Source organism: Struthio camelus, chromosome 17 (genome assembly GCF_040807025.1).
Source record: "Struthio camelus isolate bStrCam1 chromosome 17, bStrCam1.hap1, whole genome shotgun sequence".
Taxonomy (NCBI): domain Eukaryota; kingdom Metazoa; phylum Chordata; class Aves; order Struthioniformes; family Struthionidae; genus Struthio; species Struthio camelus.
In genome coordinates, this window is record NC_090958.1 from 9,793,624 (window position 1) to 9,808,001 (window position 14,378).

At 46.5% G+C, this 14,378-nt stretch overlaps 2 protein-coding genes across 2 annotated transcripts; both read right to left on the minus strand.

Moving 5' to 3' along the window:
- Positions 1-46: 46 nt before the first annotated feature.
- On the minus strand, positions 47-9,321 carry ESS2 (ess-2 splicing factor homolog). Its single transcript, XM_068911135.1, has 10 exons — positions 9,106-9,321; positions 8,801-8,969; positions 7,587-7,682; positions 6,837-7,003; positions 5,008-5,125; positions 4,155-4,288; positions 3,860-3,962; positions 2,392-2,501; positions 1,345-1,460; positions 47-769 (listed from the first exon to the last, which is right to left on the minus strand). The coding sequence occupies exons 1-10, from the start codon at positions 9,253-9,255 to the stop codon at positions 484-486; spliced, it is 1,449 nt and encodes a 482-aa protein (XP_068767236.1). The 5' UTR covers positions 9,256-9,321; the 3' UTR covers positions 47-483.
- Positions 9,322-9,858: 537 nt separating this feature from the next.
- On the minus strand, positions 9,859-13,433 carry GSC2 (goosecoid homeobox 2). Its single transcript, XM_009666823.2, has 3 exons — positions 12,264-13,433; positions 11,188-11,435; positions 9,859-10,598 (listed from the first exon to the last, which is right to left on the minus strand). The coding sequence occupies exons 1-3, from the start codon at positions 12,565-12,567 to the stop codon at positions 10,494-10,496; spliced, it is 657 nt and encodes a 218-aa protein (XP_009665118.1). The 5' UTR covers positions 12,568-13,433; the 3' UTR covers positions 9,859-10,493.
- Positions 13,434-14,378: the final 945 nt, after the last annotated feature.

Sequence of the window (14,378 nt, forward strand, 5' to 3'; positions counted from 1 at the left end):
ACCCCCCTTTTCTGCAAAACACAAAAACAAACACGCTAGAGGAAGGTTTAGTCAGCCTTTGAGGAAGGCTTACCACATTTTATAAATAGAGAGATCTGTACACAGAAGTATTTAAATGCAGTCCACAGGGTCATGTCAAAACGAGAAAAATATCTTCACAAAATCCTTGCTGTTTTCCAAGAGTCCAAACTCTTCTCTGCCATTGCAGAAAGCCTCCTTCTGCTGCTGCAGCCCTGTGTAACACATCCATGCAGTTCAAAGGGAAGTTATACCACAGTAGGAAATATTTTGCTTCCAAAAAGCACATCATAGGCTACTTCAGATATATGGTCTAGAGTAGAGCTGGTCCCAGATCTAGCAGCTGCTGGGTCCTGTTCTGGCAGCTGCATTTACATACCCCTTACTACTGATGGATCACAAAATCCAGTTGGCACACAGCTGGGTACAGCCAATTCACTATTGCCTTGATGATGAAAGGACTACTTAGAAAAAATCAGATGCCTTCCTTCTTTTAGGAAGCTGCAGTAAGTTGTCTGTGATTGATGTAGTATCCTGAGACACTGGTGTCTGAGACACTGTCCTTGAGAGCGGGGTGCTTGTGGGTGTATTAGGCCCACCTGCTGGGGTCTTGTAACCAGGAGTTCCAGTATGGGCTGGGGAAGGAGTATAGCTGGCTCGCAGGGCTTTGTCAGTATATTTACTTGCAGTCCTGTTTACTAGCCGTTGCAAAGCTGGTGACATAACCGGGCTTAGTCCTTTTGGAGTGAGGCTGGAATAGAAAAAAACATTTTAAAAGATTTTACAGTAAAAACTTGCCATTTATCAAGAAAAGTATCAATGCTTCCACAGGAGAGCTTGGTGTCCACCCCTCCACAATCCAGAGCCACTGGCTGTAGAAGTCATTCTGCCTGCCAGTAGGTGCAGCCTGTCTCTCTAGAGAGCTACAGTATCACAGATACATCTAACATCCCTCTCAAACATGAACAGCAATGCCTGTCTCTTTTCCTTTGAGCCTGCTCTGTCCTTCCTGTGATCCAGTCAAGCAAGCCTTAACATGTCTCCTCTTACTGCAGCGAGGCAGGACACCTGTGCAGGGGCACTGCCTGGGTGGCTGTAGGACAAAACAGGAAGGGTCACAGGAGGAAGGATCAAGGACAACTACCAACCACCTCCCCTTAGGAATTAAGTCTTTTTACTTCTAAAAACTTTTAGCTTGACTATACCTCTTCCTGCTTCCAGCACTGTAATTCCTCCCTTTCTGCACACATTGATTAAAATCTCGTCAAGAAACACCCATCCCCAATTCTGCTGGCAGACTCTGTATAGGCAAAACAGAAGTCTTACCTGGCCAAGTTTTCTGTGACTTTTCGAAGTGCCTCCTGCTTTTTTGCTCGGTTTTTAGCTGCTACTTCGTTGGCCATCTTGAGTCCTAACCTCTCACGGCGCCCAGGCTCCAGGATCTATAAATATACCTCACAGTTCACTCACCAGGGTACTAATATGAGTGCTGCATAAATGAGTCAAAGCACCTTCACAGTTGTATTCCAGACCACAAAGATCTAAACTGGGGAGGAAGGGGGTCAGCCCACTCCTCCCTGCTGCTATACAGCAGCCAGAGAGGACAGAGCGAGACCTTCAGCCTGCCTTCGCAACTAACAAAAATGGTAGAACCAGTTCAGTCCAGGAAGCAGCCATTACCTCTGGCGTTTCCTCCCGCTGTCTCTCCTAGACAAACAATGTCACCTGTGTCTTGCCTAGCCTGGCCTGTAGCCAGCCAGCTCTCAGGCAAACACAGACATTGCTAAACAGTGGGAAAACCAGTCAAGGGCTTCCAAGTCTGACAAAACAGAGGCACATACAGTAAATTATGTCTTCCCTAACTGAAGGGTCTCAGACAGCTCACATTCAGTGACACCAGTAGCATACAGCTAGCATGTAGGGTCAAGTGCCATTAGGAAATCCAGGGTGCTTTTTCTACCCTCAAGTGATACAGCTGCCTCAGGATGTGACAGCCAGAAAAATTAAGATAGAGGGAAGTCCTAAGATTTCTACCCATTCATACGCTACAATCAGAGAAATCAGGCACCTCTCCAGCTTCCTCAGAAAGTCCCTCTGTCTGGGCCCATCATAAAATATCGAGTCTCACCCTCTTGCCAGCAACGAGTGTTCCACCCAGGTATCTCCACCAAGTAAGTACCTTTCATGTGGAGCCATGTCCATCTCCACCCTCCAAGCAGAACCTAGATCATTAGTCTCAAGGACTGGGAACACAGCCCAGATGTGTCACACACCTCACAACAACGTTAATCTGTGAGTTACTCAGTTCTCTTTCCCTTCTTAGTCTGTCTCCCCTCAGAAAAGAATGACATGCTGACTCTTGACATGAAATACCTTGAAAGCTGGTCCAGGTGTTCTGTCCACATACGGCGTTTCTGAACCATCTAAACGCAAAGGGGTGCTTTCGATTTCACCCCATGTCATAAGAGGAGACTCATTCACACCTAACAACAAATTAAGAGTCAGACTGATGCAAGACATTTTTGTTCATCACAAAAAAAAAAAATAGAATGGGGGAGGGGGGCAAACTATGAAATGCAGCAAATGGATCAACACACAGTGGAGCCCCTCCACCTGGAGGGGGAGGGAATCACATCCAGTGTTTAATAACAACAACATGTGGTTCCCATTAAGAGGGCCTGACCTTAAACCCACAGGATTGCTTATGGCTGTGTCACCCTCTAGGTTACAACACCCAAGCACTGTCCTTTCAATGCGTTTACTTTTCCATTTGGTGTGCTTTTGCTTAGAGACACTTTTATATTTTCCTCTACAGCATTAGTCTTCTGCTCTGCTGTGGTATGAAGGCTCCTTAAACACAGTTAACTATTTAAAAGCAGGAAAATGGGCAGAGGACTTTAGACAGATGTAACAGCCAGATATACTCTCAATTTGTCTTGAGGCTAGCATGTGACAAACTGACTATATCTTTCCTAAGCCTGATTAAATCACTGGCTAGAAAATCTTGCTGTCCAGGGTTTGGAAAAATGCATTTACACTGCAGAAAGGAGGTGTGTTGCAAATGCCACCTACAGGCTCTTCAGAGGAAAAGCCTCACTATGCTTGCCTTTCAGCATAGTGACAAAAGTCAGGGAAACAGTGGCTGGTGAAGAAAAGCTAAAAATTCAGATGCCATATTTGAACTAGTAGAAAAATAATCAATATGCTCTACCTAGAGGTACCCCACAGCTAACATATCTGAACAAAAAGAATCTACAACACACAAGCATTATTTGAAGGGAGAAAGAACCTAGAAAGCAGTAGAGCTGGAGGAAACCAGTAGACCACAAAGCAAGGGCAAGAAGCCACACCCCTGTGAGCCAGCCTGAACCATCACTCAGCAAACTACTGGACACACATTTTATCATGAATGCTCCCCATTCTGCAATATGAGCAACTGAACTTGTTGGAAGTTGAATGCTCGTGAAATGTTTGAGACCCTTATCTTTGAACACTAGAGAAGCATCGCCCAGGAATAAAACAAGCTCCATAGCACCCCAGTTGCCCAGAATGCCTCACCCCACTCTGTGTGATTTTAATGCAACGGCACAGCAGCGTGTTCAGAGCCTCTCAGACAGTGCACAACCTCTGTCTCCAGCAAGTGGACTAGAATTTAAGCATTGAATTGGTCTGGCATACACTACACACTGGAAAGCCACCAGCTCATGAGACATATACAGATAGATTGCTTATCTTCTTGTCTAAACACCAACAATGATACCCCAGTGCTGGACAAACAGTACATCAGAATAAATGTAATATTAGTCCTCTTGTAAGAGAGCAGCCAAGAAAATCCTCTTACCAGGGGCAGGAGAGGGAGTAGCCACAAATCCATATCCATTCACTTTTGGAGACTCTTGGGGTATCAGCTCTTTCCCATCTGGTCCCACTTTGCCCTGTTTGTACTGGGGAAAAAAAAAAAATTGAGAGAGAGAGAGAGAGAGAGAGAGAGAGAGAGAGAGAGATCATTCATTTGCCTTTGAAGAAAGGCATCAATCAGTTGTATCCAGCACAAACACAGTTCTCCTGGTTGATGAGCAACACAGGAAAGCAGAGTCTAATAAGGTTTTGATCAGAAGCAGTAAAAGTTATCCAACCTGGGCATTGAGGGCTGCAGCTTGTTGGAGCTGGGATTTGCTCAAGGCTTGGCTAAAAGGGTCCTTCACAAAACGGGTGTTTCGATGGACAACTTCCCTGGGCTTCTTAAATACATCATCCTCATCAGGTACACCTGGAATGGTACACAGATTTCTAACAAAGGGCTCAGGTACTACTAGGCAATGTGCCCTGAAGTCCTCAACCAACGTGAAACTGGCCATACATTTCTACATGACAAAGAATCCAGCAGCAACTGCAGTTGTTTATCTCTAGCAATCTAAAATAATATTTGCATTAAATGTATGCTGTGTAACAGCTGAAAGCTAGGAATAAATTAAGATTAGAAAATAAATTAAAAAGAAAGTCAACAAGACTTTAACTTCTGCGAAACAGAAAATACTGATGGCACATTTACCACCAGAAAGGAAGCTGGGCTTACTAAATGATGTAGTTTTCTACAGCAACCAAGAGACAGCAAAGCCAGGGAGCACTGTGAGTAGGGGCAAAGGATGAATAAAGATGACAAGAAAGTGCTTGTAAATAAGATAAACCAAACTGGAAAGGGCTATGGCTCCTGAAAACAAGTGCTTCTATAATATAGATACTGAGGGTCCCGGAGACAAATGGAACATGATCAAGCTTTGCAGTCAGAGACAAAAGGAGCAAGATCCAGAGGAAAGAGAGGAAAAAAAAAATCTTATGTTAACTTCACATATCTTAGCTTTACAGAAGAAAACCAAAACACAGCATTGCCAGAAAGAACTGCTTAGTCAGCTACAGAAATACTACAGGTATTGTTTGGAATGAGCCCACCTAAACCAATGTCTCTACCGAGGGACCTGCATGCCTCACCTGTGGGATAATACATGAGGGAATTCCGAGCTGTGTACTCCCAGGTCTCCAGCCCAGCTTTCACGTTTTCAAGGGCTTGCTGCTCTGCTGAAGGAAGTGCCAGGTTCTCATTTTGTCGCTGAAAGGATGATGAGGAGAGAGAAAGAAAGAAAGAAAAAAATCAGGTCTGAAACAGACTCCTGCATTCTTCTAAGCAGGCATACACATCTGGGAGAGTTCAATCAACAGTTCAGCTACGTGCCCTCTCACACCTTGCATCTGCATGGCAAAAGCCTTCTCTCTCTCTCTCTCTCTGATAACTGGCATTCTGAAAACATCCTGTTTCTAAGTGAGCTTGCAAACAAGAACTCCATATGAAGGTCTGGTATAAAAATCAAGCGAGGACTAAAGACTTAACTTCTCAGAAAGACTATGTTTATGACTTTGTTCATTACATCTTGTAACAACACTTATGCTGGTTCAAGGTTCTTCTGCTTCTTCTCAATCTACTAATCAAAATTAAAACAAGGCCTTCATTGTTCAAAAAGGGAACAACAAGCTACATTACTCATATCTAAAGTAATGACAATCTACACGGCCAACTGTGTAACCTTGGGAGCCCTACTCTCCTGCAACCTGTATTATTTGAAGCAAGCAGCAACAAAAGACTTCAAACTTCTTGAATGTTCTCCCTAACTCAGAGAGCTTTCCTATATTTCCATAGGCAATAGAGCTATTGAAGCATTTGACATATTCTCATTGTTACCTGCATGCTCTTACCAGAATACTAGTACCACCAATATTAACAAGAAACGAGTAGAATGCAGTCAGTCACTGGTAAGTTACTCCATTTGAGAACTGTCACACCAGTCAAACTAGATGAAAACTGCCAAAAGTTATATTAAAGAGACTTTAACTGATCTTGTCTTCAGTGGGTATCATCTATATATTTTTAAAAAGCTATGTTGTCACTGAACACATCAAATGAGGCATAGTAAATTTGTCTGCTACACTTATAGGCATGTTGTGCAAGAAAACACAAGGTCTGGTCACAGAGTACTGGCTGACAGAAAGACACAGAACATTAGCACAAGATTGGCTCAGACAGCGTCACCTTCCTATCTCTCAGTAACGTGATGTGATACCGCCCCTCTGCTTTGGGAACGTTGTCCTGCTGTCTAAACTCTGGATTAAAGCAATGAAGATATGTAAGGGGTCAGAGAGGCCATGTTATTACCACAGATTCTTTAAGGGTTTACATTAGCTAGGATAAAAAACCCATAATCCTCACTTAAAACAATGGCAGTTAAGAATGCTCAAGAATCAGTGCCAAACTTCATTAAAAAGCACTGCAGCTTACATCTGTCACTGACATCCGGCAACAGTGCCAGCTGCTTACCACTGCTGATCAAGAAAGTCATGTCAGCCCCAAAACATCTCCTGTGTCTCCTGCTAAGCTAGCCGAAGACAATTCTTCAGCATAGCTAGCCATACTGTGTAAAATATTTTGTATCACCAGCTGAACAGATTATTACTGGTAATAGAAACAGAAAGCTGAAATGAGAGAAAACATCTAACCGCAAATAATAAAAGGCTGATGGACAAAAAACTGGAACTGTTCTTCAGCTGCTCTCCATTGTATTGGTGTTTACGGAAGAGATTGTCCAGAACACTAATACTTGTGCTTAGTGCTGTGCTTCACAGCTTCAAAGGTCTAGGCAGAGACAGATCCTCAGTTCCTCAGTGACTAAGTCAATATTGTCCTTGAGTTACAGATGGAAAAAACAGATGGCATTTTCCCTTTTGTATCATTTCAGAAGAACATAGATACACTGGAGCCATTTCCCTACCTGGGCATACTCCTCTTCTGCACTGTACAACCAAGCATGCTTGACTTTCTCCTTCTCTTTAGCCACTTCCATGATCTGCTCAAATGAAGCATTATCTTCACTCGTGTGTTTTGCTAAGAAGCTGTCCAAACTGGGAAGTACATCTTTATCATCTTTTTCTCCTTCTCCTAACAAGAGGAGGGAAGAAGCCTGAGAAAGTGATTAACACTTCCCTTTCTAGAAAGGAGCTATACATAACTCTTAATCCCTTCAGAGCTAGCTTTCTACTGACCCACTAATAATTAATTACAAAGCTTGTGAGAGGAAAAAAGTGTACACACATAATAGTACAATAATAAATTCTTTTTAGAAGATGTATAACTAATTTTCACATAAAACCTTTTATGGCATTTATAGCTATTCATGTTAAAGGAAAAACACAAGAGTGACCAGATGCTAGCAGACATTTTCAGTACCACTATATGGATAGCTTTGTTCCTGGTTTGTTGCTTACTGACAAAATTAATTTCATACAGCAGGAAGAATTTACTGTCTTCAAAGAAATGTTATGACTATGTAAATTCTCAATTCAGTTAGAGATTCACAACTGGGAATTCATACAGCTGTAAAGTATTACGTCCAACTTCAGAGTGATTATTTTCACTACCATAAGGTTAAAGGAGACTCCTTATAAAACCATTACAGGAGACAGAGCTCACAACAGTACTTTCCTGCTGCTGAAGAGTTCAACGAGGAACAACATTCCCTTACCTTCCTCTGCAGCTTTGATGCCAACCTTGGGTTTATTCACGAGCGGAAGACCACCTGGATGCACTTCAGGGGTTTCAAATGTGGCTGGAGTAACATCTGTGACAAAGAAAAAGATTCCCGTGGTTACTGGAGCACAGAGCAGGACATTGCCTGTGACATTTTGCAGCATAGTAAGGATCATGTGCCAAATAAGTCATAGAAGACATATCAAGAGAAGAACTATTGAATTAAAAAGGTGCGAAAAGACTTCAAAACAGTCTATGCAATTCAATTCCAAAACTAACAAGATTTCATTTCCATCTAAGACATTATTTTTCTTCTACTGAAAACAATACAGAACAGCTGCAGTCCTACATATTTGCCATACTGTCTACAGCTTCACCCAAAAAAAGCAGGCAGCAATGTTAATGTGGTAACAACCTTAACCCAGGTCAGTGCCAGCACCTACGATAGGGGAAGGAAAGGAAGCCGCTTGGTGACACATGTCCTTTGCCATGAGAGCGAGCTATACTCCATAGCAAGAACTTACCTAGGCACTGGGCTCTAGCTTCAGAAATATCTGAACATCTTAAAGCAAGTATACAACTGCACACTTGATACTTGCTATGTGAAGCTCTGATAATAATGAACTTTCAACACCCTCTGTCCCCAATATATTACAGTGTTATACCTCTACATATACAGCAAAAATACCTAACATTGTAATAATGATTCAAAAACAGTCTAGAATTTTTGACAGTATAATACTGCAAGTTAGAGCAAGTAACAGCCTCTCAAGAACAAGACTTGGAACAATATGCCTATGGGGAATAGTTATTCTATAGCTGTTTTTCCAAAGAACAATTCCCTCAAGGAATTATTAGACACCATCAAAGTCAAGTTCAGCAGTAGGTACTAAATTACTTGGTGATCAGATACTGGCTACTGCCCAATCTAGTATATTAAACCCCCCACAACGTCAATCTTGATTCTTTAAGATAATCACTGCTTGCACAAAGTTAGATAAAAGGGAACTATAACATTAGCTATAAGCTGTTATGTCTTAAAAAAGAAAACCTAATGAATAAAAAGCTGAGGTCCTAATCTGTTAAGATAACTTTTTCTCCTTCTTGCATAGCCCTTGGCATAAAAGTGACAAAACACAAACTTTTTTGTAGCAAGCCTCTATACTCGTAGCTTGAACGTGAAAACAGCCCCAGCGAGCCAGTTCTTACAGGGTGCGGGGGTGTCCCTTGACGATTTGCCCAAGGAGGAACCAAACTTGATAGCGATTTGTCTCATTTTCTCCAAGTCACCGTTTTCTTCGGCCTCCAGATATTCCTTCTGCGCTCGTAACTTCTCCACATCAGGGAAGAAGTCCCGCTGAATGATTTTCTCTAAGCTCTGCAAACAGACAGACGACTGTAAGCGCAGGACTCCTCGGCCGGGGGGGTCGCGCCCAGCTGCGCAGCGCGGTCAGCCCGGGCCGGGCCGGGCCACGGGGGCCGCGGGTGGCCGGCTCGGGGCCGCCGAGGCTCACCTCGATGTAGGCCTCCTCGTCCAGGATCTTCTTCGGGCGCCTCGGGGCCGGCTGCGCTGCCTCCCGCCCCGCCGCCACGACGGCGCCCTCGGGCCCGGCGGGCACCAGGGCGCGGGACGAGGCCGCCGGAACCGCCGCCGCCGCCTCCATAACGCCGAGCGGGCCACCAACGCCGTGTCCCTCCTCAGCCGCCGTCGCCGACGCAACGCGCCGTGACGCAACACCGCTGCGCGAACGGCAGCCGGGAAGCCCCGCACAAACCGCCCCGCCCCACCCGGGCGAGCGGGAAGGAGGGGAGGGGGGGGGTCATAGAGCGCTGCGCGCGGCTAGAGCGTCGCAGCGGCGCGCGCGCCCCCTGCCGCCAGGGCAGGCCAAGCCCGCCCCGCGCCCTCCTCCGCGGCCCGGCCGGTTCCCATGGCAACGGCGCGGCCTGGCCCCGGGGGCGGCGGGGCCCGGCGGGGAGGGGTCTTCCTTCCCCAGAAGGGCTCGGGCTCGGGCCTGCCGGGGCTCGGGGCCGCCGGCGAGCTGGGGTGCCCGGGGGCGGCGGGGGGGGGGGCGGTTGTGCTTCGGCGGGTCCCCTGCGACGCGAGCCGGGGCTGGCTGGGGGCGGTGGGTCCTGTCGCGGCGGGAAGGGACAGGGCTGGTAAGGGCGGCCGGGCCTCGCCGCGCTCCGTGTTGCACAGCGCGTAGACGTGCGTCGGGGATAGCTTTATTCACCTCGCTCTTTTACAGGACGTGTTTTCTCTTGGGCCGGCCAGGGACACACACACACAAATACGCTAACGAGGAGCTGCACTACCAGTCCGAGCTGCGGCACGGACGAGCCGAGGAGGCGAGCCGAACTCCTGCTCTCGGCAAGAGTTACTTGTTCTCCCCTCAGGCCGTAAGGGAGAAATCCGTGTTTGTTTGCTCAAGGAGCAAATCACCCGGTCAGTGAGCTTCCACATCGACCCCAGTGGCAGCTCTCCATGCCACGTGGTGCTGCAAATCGTGAACATACATTTGCTGAATATTTTGTAAATCTATAGTAGCAAAACAAGCACAAATGCTACCTGCACAGAGCAAAGAAGCTGGGGGAAATCCCCCGTTCTCTTGAAGCACACACATTTAACACTGATGCAGCTCTGCCCCTGCACTGGCTTTTGGCAGCTGCTTCTGCTTAAGCATCTGAGGCTCATGCCTCAGGATTTATTTGCCGCATGAACTACGTTTGGAAGAACTAAGGCTTGAAAGTACACTGTCTGCTTTTACCTGCCCTCCCCCTCTTAGAATCGTGACGATTCCCTTTTGCTTCATTACTTCCCCTCAAGCTACCCCACTGCAGAATCTGATGGCTAAGGGAAAGCGATGCTCTTGGTGTTCACCCGCTGAGATGCAGCCTAACACCACTAACAGTTCTCCTCAGGGGATTTCTTGGTGCCTTGAAGGATGAGAGCTGAAGCAGATGCCCTCTTCTGATGCCGCCACTTGGCTCGTCGATTTTTAAACCAAACCTGAAAAGCAAAGAACAAGAAAGGAAGAATTTCTGCATTTCATTTGCTACTTGGAAGAGGTGAGGCAGTTACCCTCCTGGACTTTACAGGGTGGCACTAAGCTTTAGGATACACCTATGCATTTCCCAATGTAAAATCTCCTGCAAAGTACACTTGATACAAGATCTATCCAGCTGGGACCCCCATGGCAAATACAAAAGTCATGCAGGCCACAGAAAAAAAGAATATACCCTTGGGTGTAGAGTTGTATCAGCAGAATTAGGTGCGTGCGTGCGTGCGTGCGCGCGCGTGTGTGTGTGTGTGTGTGTGTGTGTGTGTATTTATATAGGTATATCTATGAGAAAGTTCATGGGGCCAGGCCACCAAAATAACCCAAGCCAGCAGAACTGTTTTATACTCTTCCATTACATGCCAAATACCCATCTGTGTTTTCTCAAATACCTAAAAGTGGTTTTTAAAATGAGGCCCTGGGTCTGCAGCCCTGAAACAGACAGAACAATGCCCAGGACTCTGTTCTCCTGGGGGTGCTTTCAGCAAACAGAATGGCAAAATACTCATCCTGGCACCTCACCAAATGGCAGGATCTCACCTCCACCCTCTCCTCCTTCAAGTGAATGCGGTTCGCTAAGTGCTCTCTGGTGATGACGTCTGGGTACTGATTCTGATGGAAAAGCGTTTCCAGGGCCTGCAGCTGGTCCTCAGTGAATATGGTGCGATGCCGGCGTGTCCGTCTCTGGATCTGGTGGAAGGTCTGCAGCTCGCTCGGGCTCCCCTGGGGACTCTTACAGGCCCTGACCGCAGAGTGAAACAGCCGCATGGGCCAGGGGAACCTGGCGTCTGCAAAGGAAGAGTTACAGTCAACACCGTTGGGGACAAAGGACTGAAATAAAGATCCTGCTCAAGGCAGTTGAGGTGCAAGCTGGATCCACACGTGTGGCTTCGAAGGAGGTGCAGCTGGCCAGCTGGAGTGGGTGAAAAGCTGCATGATCATGATGCAAGCAAGAGAAAGGCTCACGGCATCACTTCGGGAGAAGCGTGCAGGAAGGAAGTGCTGGCTGCATTTTCCTCATTTACTTAGCAGTCGCAATATGCCCAGCTCCAGAAAATCACTGGAAACCCACAGACCAGGTAGGAAGAGAAGAAATGTCTTTCAGTAATGAAATGGGGGATTTTTGAGCCTTCAGGATGCTCTTGAACCACATTTTTAAGGCTTTGCTACATTTTTTTTGCTAGATGCAGCCAAAAAAATCCTTCCCTTAAATGACAAGTGACGTTCCCCACAGCCAGCATTGTCAAGAAGAGCAGGCACAGCTCTGGCCATTGGCAGCATGACCGTGGGGCCCATGCTCCACAGAGAACTCCCACCCCTAGAAGCATCACCCTCTGTAAGTGTTCTACAATAAAACATCAGTGCCTAGTAACAAATAGCACCTGCAGTTTTTAAAACCCAGTAGCACTGCAGGACTGCCTGTTCTTAGAAGCAGTGCTGAGAACAGGTCCAGCCACCCCTTGCCGGAGCTGAGGTCTAAGAAAACCACCGTGGCAATGTGGTAGGCCAGACACTGTATTTACTATATACCCAGGTTTTCCCTTCTACCCAGTGTTAGCACCAGCTGTAATGCCCCTTCCACTGCCATATGCAGTGAATCCAGCCCAAACACTCACCCAGCCAACTCGGTGAGTCCTGCAGGGAATGGGCGCTCGTGTGAGAACAGCAGCAGCAGTTGCAACCTGCACGTTCCAGCTCTTCCTCCTCCTCCTCCTCGTCCGGCAGGGAGCTGGCTGCGACGGCCTCCAGTTCACACAGCCCCTTGGGTGCACAGTCCAAGAGCCCCTGGAGGCACAGTGGGACCAGGACCTGAGGGCTTTTTTCTGCTGGGCTGGAGAGGATGTTCTCGATGCTGAATGAACACTGCTTCTTCAGGCCTCTCCTACTGAAGTCGACGCCCGACGCCGGCTCCGAAGACATCCTGTGCCAGGCGCAGCGGCCGTGGGAGCGGGCAGCTCAACGCTGAACGGCGCTGGCTCTTGTGAACTAACTGTGGAGTGGGGTCTTACAAGGAAAAAGGCTGCTTACACTCACATAACTTTTAAAGCAGACCAGCGAAGCCATCCAGAATCACCGTTTTGCCTTGGAGCTTGAAGTGACTGTCGTTCTTGCACCCAGGTTTTTATTTTATACACACCCACACATGCACTTTCCGTCTAACCTAGCTGCTTTATGACTGAAGCCATCCTAAATATATATATAGAGAGAGATATAATCCCTTTGGAAAGAAAATCGTAAACCCTTCTGTGAATAAAATAAATTCTAACTAATCTTGGCAGCTTTGTGAAGGGTTAGTGTGGATCTAAGATTTAGCTAATCCCACAGAAATGACTCGAGAAGGAAATCTGATTTCTCCATCTCGGGTGTAGATTTGAGGTGGTTATGATCTCCATTGTGCTGGAGCCTCCAATCCAAGGAAGGGGGAGGATAGCTGTTCCCAGCCCGGAAATGGACCGGAGGATTAACTCCTTAAAAGAAGCAAATTATCCCTTTCTCTGTCCAAATGAAAGCTTTCCCATCAAAAGAGACCTGTCATATCATACAATATAACAGAGAAAGAGAGTTCAGCTTAATGAAAAATCATTTTTAGTGATAGCCTAGCCTTTGGCTGCACGAGAACTCTCTGTGAAAGTTGATGTATTTTCTGCTCAGAGCACAGAAATCGTATTTTCCCTCCTTCCCCTTTCCCCCACCTTCATTGCTTTAATCACAGTAACAATGCAGATGCTTTGCATGTATCTAACATACACTTTGTAAGGATTCAAAGCCCTTAATAAATTAGATTAGTGGCAGCTCACAGCCCCTCTGTGGCACAGATTAGTGGCATATAGTCACCTGCGGTACAGCCACCCACAAGGGCAGCAGATCAGTTGTAGCTCTGCTCAGAGTTACAGCAGAGTTTGGAAGGGGCAAGGATGAGCATTGCCTCTGCGCAAACATAGACAGCAAGGCCCTGTAGTAACTCATGCAGGAAGGTGGCCTGGATGCCCAAGCTAACATTGAAGAAAACACCAAGGGCTATTGAAAGAAAGCACCACTCTCTCCATTCAGTGAGTCCAGAGCAGCCAGAATTTTTACCCAGCATGGCCAAGAGCAAGTGTTTAATGAAACAGATTGGCAGACATGACGTGTTAAAATGTTTTCTTTGTCATTCTTCCGAATTGCTTTCTGCTGTCAAGAGTTTTTAAGGATCATATTTGTAAGATTTTCTCTGATGGTGGGAAGGCTTCAGACCCAGCTCTAGAGTCTTACATGCAAGGGTGGGACGTGACCCTGCTTTCCCAGGCTCTGCTGCTGGCTAATGCCCACTCAGATCCACTTGTGTGAGTTCAAGGGCTCTTACATTCCTGTTCCCTAACAGGAAATTAAAGCTTTTCAAATTCCCAATGCCTTCTAGAGAAAGCCCTCCTGAGGGTCAGTCCAGTCAGGTTTACACCTAATACAACACTGCCTGGGCCGCTGGCCTTTAGAAATAGCTGAGCATTGATTTTATGACTATATTGGGATGACCAAACATCTACAAAGATTTCTTAGTTCAATTACCAATGTCTCCTTCTGCCTAGAAACAGAAACTCCAGTGAGGTTATGTCCAAGGGTAGAGAGGTCACTAAACTGTGAATCAGGATGGGAAGAGGAGCTTGGAAGGCTGAACCTCTGCAGCACGAGCAGCAAGGCCTGGTATATATGGTCACCACAGAAGGACATCTTCCACGTCAGCATGGCCTGAGAAA